At 40.2% G+C, this 11,926-nt stretch overlaps 1 protein-coding gene across 1 annotated transcript; it reads right to left on the bottom strand.

The window, feature by feature from the left end:
* Positions 1-2,898: 2,898 nt before the first annotated feature.
* Positions 2,899-9,074, bottom strand: LOC104452689 (potassium channel AKT2/3). The gene is made up of 11 exons (XM_010067155.3): positions 8,529-9,074; positions 8,162-8,380; positions 6,409-6,567; positions 6,263-6,320; positions 5,672-5,989; positions 5,264-5,503; positions 4,726-5,043; positions 4,468-4,644; positions 4,128-4,203; positions 3,478-4,047; positions 2,899-3,333 (listed from the first exon to the last, which is right to left on the bottom strand). Exons 1-11 carry the CDS (start codon positions 8,765-8,767, stop codon positions 3,209-3,211), a joined length of 2,499 nt encoding a protein of 832 aa, XP_010065457.2. The 5' UTR covers positions 8,768-9,074; the 3' UTR covers positions 2,899-3,208.
* Between the last annotated feature and the right edge of the window lie 2,852 nt (positions 9,075-11,926).

Raw genomic sequence — 11,926 nt, 5'->3', positions numbered from 1 at the left:
CGAGAAAAGAGGTTGGCTATGAAGGGACCCATTCCATTGTTCATGAAGCAAAGGGAGACTTTGTTGGGAAACAACATAATTACAGCCTAGAGATTTTCCGATGGAAATTGCTTGCGTCACAGGCAAGTCAATTGAATCCACAAAAAAAGAAGAGAAGGAAAACCTCATGGCAGATATGAACCGTACCCCCAAAGATATCCCACTTCGTCCGTCCACCTTTCTTTTTATTATTTTACAAGTGATATGCTGTCGGAAGCTGAAGTTCGATGCTGTCATCGAGAGAGACCATGATGAGAGAGACCATATTCAAGCAACGTTCTCTAAAAACTTAAATTAATGAATTATGAGCCCACTGAAATATACTTTCCTCGATGTGGGTCTTCTTTCCCTTAACATCCTACATGTATACTAACAAATTTCTCCCTCAAACGTGAACTTTCTATGTTATACCCGCCTTCATTTTATCTAGGCTTACTTCTATGCCAACATTATCTTAAATTGAATCTTCACCATGGCTTAGCCATGTTTGGCATGAAAACGGCATCTAATTAACTTTTTTTAATCGCTGGCCTGGTAAGCTTAGCAGGAGCACACTATCTACAGCCTCAATCAGGACTCACATTCAATCTCCATTTCCTTGGGGATGTCGATCCACACATATTGCACCTAGCTCATCCAAAACCACTAGCCTTGATAGCAATTGTTGGGAGCCGCCATAACCCACCTTGGAGATCGCCTTTAAGACAATCCAAACTCAAGCTCATCAATACGTTCGGTTAGACTCATCTTCTTTTAAATGCTTAAATTAATGGCTTATGAATTAATTATGATATAATAATTCATTCATATTACACCATAGCTTTAATGCAAACCTTTCTTACTTAACGACCTCACATGTGTATCTCGATAAAAATAATTAAATCAACCTAAATGATGGACAGAGGGTAACAAAAGCTTATAGAAGGAAATACCAATCAAGAAAGGAGTTGCCAAATTGAAAAATAGAGGCCCAAGGCACGCTGATTTCAAAAGGTATCAGACCTATTAGACCGCAAAATCAGGCTTATATTTGATCTAACCATCTCACTTTTCCGCGTCCATCCGGCCTCAATTCCTAGGAAAAGATTGGAAAGTATGCACCTTTTCAGGAAGCTTGAAGTGGGCTTGTTTGGGAGCAACATAAAGCATGCCCACCATAGGAAGTAAATTTTATTATTTTTAAATAGTTAATCTAAATCTTGTGGAACATGCATCTCGAATCTTTTTAATTCGAAATAACCAAAATTTTTGCGACGCATATAAAAATTTATTTTTATTTTTTATTTTTCTCTTTTTCAACAGAATCTATTTTGATGGCATAAGAAGAAAAAAGTGTGCCAACCGTGGGAGAACCCCACTGAGTCACGCTCAATCAGATCAAAGCTGTCCAAGTGCTTTTGAGTGTGAAATTTGAGCGGAGCGAATAGGGCGAAATTCCTTTTTGCATATTCTGGTTCGTGAGGCAATAGGCATGGTGCAATCATTTCATAGTATCCAATCCCGGGGGCTATTCATTCCCCTTGGTGAATCCCTACAAAGGAAATGGGCTAGTAGTGCCTCTTGTCCTTTGGCACCATCAATCAACTCATTCACATGTCCCTGCTTTCCAACACATGATGCAACATACGATGTTGACTTTAACATAAGAAAAAAAAAAAACATATAAAAGATACCTTGAACCTCTCACATTAATATTAATTTAACCTTAAACTTTTTCATTAGATATTTTTATTTTAAATATTTTTACATTATTATCAATTGACTAATCCAGTCAAATTTAAATCGGAAATTACCAAAGTTGACATTTTATTTATTTTTTCTTATTTTCTTTTCTTTCCTTTTTTTTCTTTTTTCCTTATTTTTATTTAGCCTCCGTGAGGTTGTTAACTATTACATAGGACAACCGATCTTTATGTTAGTAATTTCTAATTAAAATTGATCGCATGAACTCGATTGACAAAACTTGAAAATGTTAAAAATTAATTGATAAAATTAAAAAGTCTATGACTTAATTGGTAAAAGTAAATATTTACATAAATTTTTGGATAAATTTCTTGAGAAAAAGTTATATCACTCAAGTGAATAACATTCGAAAGTTTTGATATTTAAGTAAGTATTGTACAAAAGTTATGTCACTTATAGTGTCCTCATCATAAATTGGATGATTTATGTTAACAAATAGTTTAGAGGAACTATAGGATGTGCGACAGATTCAATATACTTGATTTTCTAATGAAACTTTACTAAGAAAGGAATTTTCACCGGCAATTGGGAGAGCCATCTCCATTGAGAAGTGTCAATCACCTTGGGTATTTATAGAAGAGGTGGGTTTTTAAGATTTATGACTTCCATTGATCTTTTTCTTCTTGCGCTTTTACTACGAAGAAATATCATAATTGCATATATGTGTGCGATTTTAAGTTTCTCTTATTATAAATAAGTGGGAAGACCGGTTTCCCTATTTATGTTATTAGAATGTTCATATGAATATAGCTATTTTTCAGAGTTAGTTTGTTTGATAAGACTAATTCTAGAAAATTATTTTTGGACTTTCCTGTGTTTGGGTGGAGGAAACTAGTGGAGTAAACATTTTTGATGAACCAATTACAATAAGTTTTGATTAAGGAAAGTAACTTTCTATTACGATAGGAAGGAAATTATTCCCCCTCATTTCTTAGTGCCCCTCCAATTGAGAAGACTTGGCCATTCTACATCTATTTCATATCTTTCATCATTTTTTTTCTTCTTCTCCAGATGAGTCTCAATTATTCTTTACAATAATCTTTTCTACCATTTCTTGAATATACTTTATTAACGTTCATGTTCTCTTACATTCCTGAAAACCACCATCATCTATAATATTTTACAACTGTAACTTTATAATTTCTTTCTTCATTTCTTTATAGTTCTTGTCATTTCCCGTGCTGTTATAGGGGGGAGAGAGAGATGTTTTCTCTGGCTAATGTGTGAGATTCAGTATACATTTTCCCCAGCATCTCCCTCTTTGAATTAATACATAACATTATTGGCAAGTTCAAGAATCAGATCCCTCACCACAACATGATGAAGCAGAAGAGAAAACTCTTCCGGGAAGAGGATTGATGGGAATTACTTGATGATACTTGAACGTCCTAATAAAGCGAAGAGCAGACCGAAGCATGGAATGAGACTAATAATTCGAATTTTCGACCATGAAAAGCTTGTCGTTGTCTCGAATCACTTCGATGCAGTCGATCTCTGCACCTTCTTCATCCACTATAATGGTGTTTGTTGCATCAAAATCGAACTTCTTACCTGCGAAAACAAAAGAGTTCTTGATGATACTCCTAGCAGACTAATGGAGACTCAAGACTTTTGGACATTTTGGACATTTTCTTGAACAAACCGAGTAGATGATCCGTACTCAGAGGGGAGTGGAAGGAAAGAACGAATATGCACCTGCAATGCTCTTGAGATCCTCAATGGAAGCCGGCAATCGGATGAGCCTCCCCGCCTCGGTGCAACGGTTCTCTCTTCTTGCCACTGGATGGCCTCTGTAAATGCTCACCCTCGCACAAATCGCCATGTCCGATTTCTCCTGAGTCAGTTCTCGCTCAACTTCGTGCATTCTCATTGGCATATCCTGCAATGTGGTACCGTCGGGCACCGCAATACGGTGCCCCGTCTCTCTCCTGCTCAGCATTTCGTTCAATGCTTCTGGAGGAAAATCAGGCAAGTTTGAATCGGCAACATTCGCGCCGTTCATCACGAGTAGATTCACTATGTCTTCATGGTTCTCAGCCATGGCGATCTGGAGAGCTGTGAAGCCTTGGTGATTCATGGAGTCGATGTTCAATCCGTGGTTCAAGAGCTCCTTCATCACCTCGAGATCATTCCTTTTTGCTGCAGTGCATAGGAGGTCGCCGGCTGTGCAAGGGTCAGAAGAAGCGGCACAGCTGTACAGGACTCGGAAGATTGAGTGCTGCTTCGACGATATCGCGTGCCACAGCGCATTGTTGCCGTTCCGGTCTGTCATGCAGGACATTAAGGATATAAAGAGCACATATATCTATGATAGTCAGCGAGGTTGTGAGGCGATAACGCGTTACCTCGTAAATGCATGTTGCATCCATTTTTTAGCAGTAGCCAGACACAGTCTTCATGGCCCAGTGATGCTGCAATGTGCTGATGCAAAGTCATAAGAGCAACAAACAACTTTCAGTACATTCACATTTCTAAAGAATCAAATGAGCAGTGAACTTGTAAATTGACACGTTTGAACATTCCAAGTTTACTTCCATTTACAGACAAACCGTAACAGATAATGTCTATGCTGAAGCGGCATTCCAGTTCGGGAATCAACCGTGACGCAATCATTATTCAATCCAAACCGGAGCATATGTTGTACAAATGAAAACAAGAATCGGTCGGAGATTAAGGAAGACGTACCAGCGAGGTCTTCCCTTCTAAATTCCCGACGTCGGGGTCCAACTTCGCCTTGAGAAGCTTCTCGAGGATAGCAGCATTACCGGTACTCGCCACGGTCAACAAGTGGAGGTCGTCATGCTCGTGTCCTGCGTCCGTGAAGAAGTCTTCTATGCATAGATCCTTAAGCTCCTTGTGATGCTGCGTCGCATAGTGTTAAAACATAAGCCTCGGATGATTTAACAGATGAAACGTGAACCGGGTCTTATGCTAGCGGCGAACCTGTAGAAAGTTCTTGATCACGGTTATGTTGTCGTTGTGCTGGCTGTGCATAGCTTCTATGAGATCATTCCTTTTCAGCCTCAGCAGTTGGGAGAGGGACTTGGTCCGGTAAGTATAGTCCTGAGGCCGGCGACAGAGCGCGCCGACTTCTCCAAATATGTCCCCAGACTGCAAAGCCCCGGCAACCTGCTCTCTCTCCGTTTCACAGTTGAATATTTCGACCTCGCCGGATACGATGATATAGACATCATCAGGCGCTTCGTTCTGCATAATGACGTCCTCTCTTGGCGGCAGATATTCGGCCTTCATCTTGGCCACCTACCCCGATGACATTAGATTTTCAGGGCAATTGGCATGCAGCAAAAGAACAGAAAAATTTCACTGATTTCGCGTCCTGAGTAACTGAAGTTCATGGATGGCTAGGACTAAATTTCTGCGTGTCTAGTAACTCGATTTTTACATCGACCATAGACTTCACATGCCTTACGAGATTATATTTTGTGATTTTTGACTCTCATGTAAATGTGAAGCGACGTACCAGGAGCAGGAGGGTTTCGTGAGAAACGCCCTTGAACAGATAGACCGTCTTCACGGTCGGCAAGAACAGATGCTGGCAAATGCTCTTGCAGATCGATTTTGGCAACTGCTCTATCAATTGATGCTGGTTTAAGCTCTCCGCCTTGAACCTCAAGCACATGTAAGCCAAAATCTGCTCCTTCAGCCTTGGCGGCAACTGATTTCGGCACACGAAATTGTTTGCTGCCTCGATGCTGTTTCGCTGCATCGCATACCAAAACCAAATCACGCAAACATCAATCTCCTCGACACCCCAAAATGGATCCTTTAACTTGCTTAAATCTGCAATCATTTTAATCAAACAGGACTAATGTAGACAACTATATAAACATGGTGTCATGCATATACTGATCAATGTGGTTGTGCTTACAAATTCCATGGTGCGACGGGTTCCTTCGACGACAAGGTTGGTCATGTTGCCAATCAAATAAGCGGTCAGGCCGAGGTTGAAGAGCATGTAGAAGATGATGAAGATCATCTCGACAGTGTTGACAGCGTGGAGGTCGCCGTAGCCAACGGTGGTCATGGTGGTGACGGACCAGTAGAGGGCCGAGATGTAACGGATCCAGAGGCTGGTCTCCCGGAAGTTCGGATTCACGGCCCCGAGCCATGTCTTGCCTTGGTGCGGGTATCTATCAGCCAGCAAGTAGCAAAGGCAGCTGGCGCAGTGCGCCAGAAACAGCGTCACCTAAGACCGCACACGCGCATGGCAAAAGTTTAGTATCAATCCGACTCATGCGACTAGATCAAACCAATCCTCTTCAGATATCTAAACTGTGGATCCCATTCGAGGCAAATGAAAGCTACTAACCCGAAAATCGATCAAACATGAAGAATTCTTTCAAATAACATGGAATTTGCCGAACTTTAGGGACCACGGATGACGTTTTACCAGAACATGACTCTCACGCCACATCGCCTATAAATGAGTTCATGGCAGCCTTATTATACATCGACGTACCAAAAGAAGCCGAGTGCAACGGACCCAGAGATAGTTGAACCTGATGTCCTTCTCCAGCCTGCAGAAAACACATGACAGCAACAGAAGTTACAGTGAATTCCTTGAAGAGAGCTTTCTGTGGTGAACGAGGTTGGATGAGCAAGAACCTGGTGAAGAGCTGCTTGACACGGCGGAGACGCCAGAACCGGAGGATGCCGAGAAGGGAGCAAGAGAGGACCACCTTGGGCTTGCCGGAGAACAAGTAGCCCAACGCCTCAAACGGCAACGTCGAGGCCACGTCCATCAAGAACCACGTTGACAGATACCTGTGACACAAGCCATACCTCACCCAGAATCAGAATCATCACCACACCATATCTTCTGTTGATTCGAGCAAATTCCGGGTCGATATTCATTCATCGAACTTCATTTTCTGGTGAGATTTTTTTTCTTGTCACTGGAATATTTAGCTCAATGATTACATTATCCTGAGGAACAATGAGATCAATACTATCTTAATTTCTTGCACTATCATTATTGTTGTTGTCTATTCAATAGGTGGTAATATCATGTTGATAATTTGACGTCTAAAATCAAGTTTTGGATCAAAGATCAATTCCCAGTCCAGTCCAATCCCGTCTAGGAATCAAGAATTGGATCGGGAGGTCCAGTTCTCAGATTTTGGGACTAGGGATCAAGTCAGACAATTCTAGAACTAGGAATCGAACCGGACTGACCAATCTAGTTTGGTCTAATGGAACCAATCACTTGGCAAAAAAAATTAATTTAATTTTTTTTAAAATACAAGAGTTGTTACTATTTTACGGTTTATTGGTATTAAAAAAAGAGTTGGCCTGGTTCAGTACGATCCTTTCTAGAATCGGGAATCAAATTAGAAATCACCAATCCCATTTTTATGGAACCGGAATCAGATCAATGCTCTTGGGAGCCAAATCAAATCAACCGGTCCGATTTGGTTTAAGCGATTCCCGATTAAGTTGGTCTAATATACTCACCCACTTTTTAGGGATGTCGTGGTGGAGTGGAAGATCCCACAATGAAGCGGGCCCGACCATTTCCGTCCGTACACCTGTTGGGTTGGCCATTTAGTCCAAAGATCATCAAAATCTCATTAGGCTTTATTCTATCCTAAAGTTAAAACCGACATTTAAAGTTGCTTTACGTGAGATTAGACATTTCATAAGAACGACCCGAGAAAAAGTAATTTCATATTGATCAAACCGCATAAATTTCCACGCTATGGATTGTGCATGCGACACGTCCTGTGCATGTTGCTTTTGTAGCGTAATCAGAGGATTTGAATTATGAAGTTCAATTATTTGATGAAAGGTGCGGCCGGGGGTAGGACCAACTAGGGTTATCTGGGAACTTTAAATCCTTGACCATATATGTATTTCTTTGTATAGACCAATGCCGAACTTTGGTACTGGAACTTATATCAATCATTGGAGTTCCTAAATTCGTCCATGTGTCCAACATGCTTACAGTATCTAAGGGCGACAGGAAAATCATTTCAAACCACCTGATCTTGCCCCTTAGAGCAAGTGCCATGAACAATTTAATAATGCAACAATGAGAATCAAATATATGTAATTTTTAATTATGAAATAGCCCACCTAAATAGGTCACCTCGCTGATTATCAAGTATTTCAAATGGGATGATTAAATGAGCATAACTCCTAGGCTAGTTTCTAGTTATTCTGAAACCGGTTAGCAGATCGATTTCTTGGAGATAGATCGGTTTGGAACTGAACCGATCAGGTCGATTTCCGAGTTGAACCCACCCGATTGCAGTCGTGTGGAGAATCAAATGCGTGTCACGATTTGATTCTCAGCTACTAAGCTAATGATAATTCAACTTGATGTACAGATGAAAATCTCTACGGTACGGTACGGTACCTGGTGGCGATCCTTCTGGAGTCGCGGACGAGGAGCTGAGTCCGCGGGTCGATGTAGGCGACGAAGAAGGTCAGGATGATGTCGACCGCGAAGAAGGCGTCCACCACGTTGTCCGCGATGTACAGCCCTCTGTTCGGCGACGAGTCGAGGAATGCGACCTCGAACGGAAACACCCACGCTGAGTAGAAAACCAGCACGACCATGAACGTCTCCCAGCACCTGCACAGTTCAAGAACTACACAAATCTGATCGAGATGTACGTTTCTCAATGGACCTCATGGCCGGTCTTGGAAATGCATATGTGCATGTATGCGACTGCAGGTTTTGCTTTTCCAATGATTGAAGAGATTCTGATGATCTGGAGTACCTGTATCTTGAGTCCATGGGAGAGGCGACCCATCCTCGGGACTCGATCTGGTTCTGGTTATCAGTCGAAGCGCCGAGCGGCGGGAGGATGAGCTTGGAGAGGTTCTTCAAGCTGAGGGAGTTGCTTGAACTTGAGTCCTCCCCATCTTCATGGTGCTCATGTCTGCTCCAGTGATGTTTCTTGCTCTGGTGGGAATCCTCCTCCGTCTGAACATTGCCTGAAGAAAACTTCAGCTCCATTTACAAGTGTTCAAGAGGAAGAACAGGAAAGAGGAGGAGGAGGAGGAGATTGTTTGGGTTAATGTTTTGATTGTGGGAAGAAGAGGGAAGGTGGGTGTGGCTTTGCAATAATGTTTAATGTGGTGGAGGAGCATGAAGAATGAAAGAGGAGCAAGATTTTGCAAATGTGATTCATGATTCTGTTGTGTGTGTGTGTGGAAGAGAGAGGAGGTGGTGGTGGTCCTCTGTTCCAAACTTTTGTTGTGGCCCTGCCAAAAGAAAAGGGGGGAGTTGCAGGAAGGTGCATGCAATATGGAAGCACCCGCAAGCCTGAATGACTTGATGTGCTTTGTGGATAAGATTTGCAATTAGAATTTGGCCTGCAATCAGCAATGTTTTGGCCTTGTGTGCAACTAGGACCATGATCTCTCTCTCTCTCTCTCTCTCTCTCTCTCTCTATGAGGGACGCATGAAGGAATCCTACACAACATTACAACAATGTTACATCAAAGTGTCACCACGTTTGTACAGCTCTTTTGTCTGGAGGAGAAAGAACATTAGTCAAAATGGAATTTTAGTACCACAGTTTTGCCCAAGTTGCTGGCAGATAGTGCTAGCAAGAATATAAGGGATTATCCAGAATGGGATTTGAGTATAATAAAAAATTTGAGCTCAATCGCCGAATTACTGGAGACTTCCAAAAAAGATGGGCTTTGTTGTTCATATGAAAGCGACTTTAACGAAATGCATATATTAGAAGAAATAAATTTCTTGAGAACAAGTGTTAGAATCATATTTATATGTTCACATATTCTTTATTTTGTCACATATCTGGCATGGGATAATTGCAGGTTAAATCAAAACTTTCAATACAATTTTAATCTTAAAATTTGAGTCTTTTGGTCAATGAAAAGAATGGTTCAAAGTGCATCAAAATTTCAATTTTACAACTTAAATAAAAAAATAAAATATTTGGACTAGACTGCAAGGAGCTAACAAGTTTTAGGGCTTATCTTGACACTATCCCTATCTTGCATTCATGGTGTCTGTTGAGTTACTAATGTTAGAAAGAGATGGTGTCAATAAAAATTGAGACCGAAAGTTAAACAGGAAGTAAGTCAAGATAAGAAAATAAAATATAATGAATCTAAAAACTATATAGAATTTGCAAATTCTAAAGTAAACCATCTGACAAAAATGATTCAAAGGAGTTCTTTGCCTTAGAGCCCAACCAAGCACCTTTTTTTTTAGTACTTTGCTTTTGAGCAAATTTATCTTGATGGTCTTGTTCCAACCAGACATATCCTATCCTTTAAGGACAGATCCAGCGGGTCAGGAGGACCACCCCTAAACTTTTAGGGAATTATATTTATGCCCCATGATTTCTCATTAGTTACTTTTTGCATCTTCGACACATATATAATCTGGTCGAACTTGTAATTCGAAATAAAATCGGATGCTTCACAGGAACATTTGAGCAATAGGTTGTTATTACATGTGTTCTTGTACTCTTGCCCCCCAAAAAAAAAAAAAAAAAAAAAGGAAAAAAAAAAAGAAGCTAATTGTCGAAGAATAAGTTGATACGCTAAATTTACTTAAAGACGCAAAATAAGTTCTCATTTCTCAACATGTGGATGCTCCTAAGAAGATAGTTTTCATTGAAACCCCGGCTTGGTGTGGTTAATTGGGGTATTGGAGAATACCATATTACAAAGTGCGCCCAAACCGTTTTGGGGTCAGGATCAAATGTTTGGACTTAACCGGTCCATGGATGTTAGGGTATTTAAATATTGAATCATGCTTTTATCTAGAGACAAAACCTTTTAAGATAGTTAATAACGGTCCTATAAATTTTTTTATGGTAAGATATGAAAGAGGTTTGAATTTGATGGGTCTCCAAGTGAAGTCTCTATGTTCATACCCATGAGAAGGCATCTTTCCTCAAATAACATTTGAAAGTCATTAACATTTATTGGCATTTGAGGCCGAACAAGTGTGATAAAGGATCAATCGACCATCGATGTCCTATAGTGACCAAAGTAGCTAGGGGCGTGTTTGGTAACGTTTTTGTTTAAAAATTGGTCCAGAGGAACAAAAATAGAAAAAAACTATTTTTGTTCCATGGAACAATTTTTGAACAGAAGAACGCGTTTGGTAATCACACAAAATTTCTATTATTGAAATGAAAAAATAACAAAAACATTTTGGTAAACTTGTATAATTTTTAAATATTTTTTTTTCCTTTTTTTCTTCCTTCCTTTTGGTCGGTGGCCTCGCCCAACCACCGGCGAGGCTTGGCCTCGTCGATGGTCGGGTGAGCTTGGCCTTCACTAGGGGCGACAACGCTCCGGCAAGGTCACCAGACTAAAGAAAAAAAAGAATAAGAAAAATGAGAAAAAAAAAGAAGAAGAAGTGTTTCTCGGAATTGTTCCTAAGAATAAGAAATAAGTTTTTCTACTTCTACTTGTTTTCGTTTCGTTCAAATCTGTTTTTGTGAACAAAAAAATAGAATTTTTGTTTCTAAAATAAAAGTATAAATAAACGCATTTTTTTTTTTTTTTTCCTAGAACAAAAGAACAAAAATTTGTGTTCCAGGGAACATAAACAAATTTAAACAAACAGTCCCTAACTAGTTTTGGTGACCAGCAATGGTGGAATTCTAACGGTCGACAAAGTTGCAAAGATGACAGGTGATGGTGGTGATAGTCGACGTTGACGATGATAATTGGTCGTATGCTACATGATCAATCGACAATGTTGAGAATAAAGATAGGCAAATCAGATTAAATAGTCGGACCTTTCGACTGAAGCTTCCATATGCATCTTAATAAATGCAAGGTGGACTTTCTGAACTTTGAGAAGAAAGGCCAACGTACAAGATGTCTCTTTCCCATGTGAGCATCATGAAGTGCAATAATGATTATTCAATGGTCATGGCCATTGAATGATGAAGACTCTCTTCTGCATTATAAAAGAGAGAGAGGTCCAACATCAAGGAATGCGCCAAGTTCCCTTGGTGGCCAAGAGGGGCTAAGTTCCATTCGATGGCCGGAGTTCTTCTCGTGAGAGATTTTCTCATTGTATTTACACTCGAGTAATTTAGCCAATTAAATTATTATGACTAGCATTTGTGTAATTCTTCAAATGAGGTATCCTTAGGGATAGAATATTGTATGAGTT

This window comes from Eucalyptus grandis, chromosome 7 (assembly GCF_016545825.1).
Source record: "Eucalyptus grandis isolate ANBG69807.140 chromosome 7, ASM1654582v1, whole genome shotgun sequence".
In the NCBI taxonomy this organism is placed as follows: Eukaryota; Viridiplantae; Streptophyta; class Magnoliopsida; order Myrtales; family Myrtaceae; genus Eucalyptus; species Eucalyptus grandis.
The sequence above is the reverse complement of the archived record's forward strand: the minus strand, read 5'-3'. Positions and strand labels throughout refer to the sequence as shown.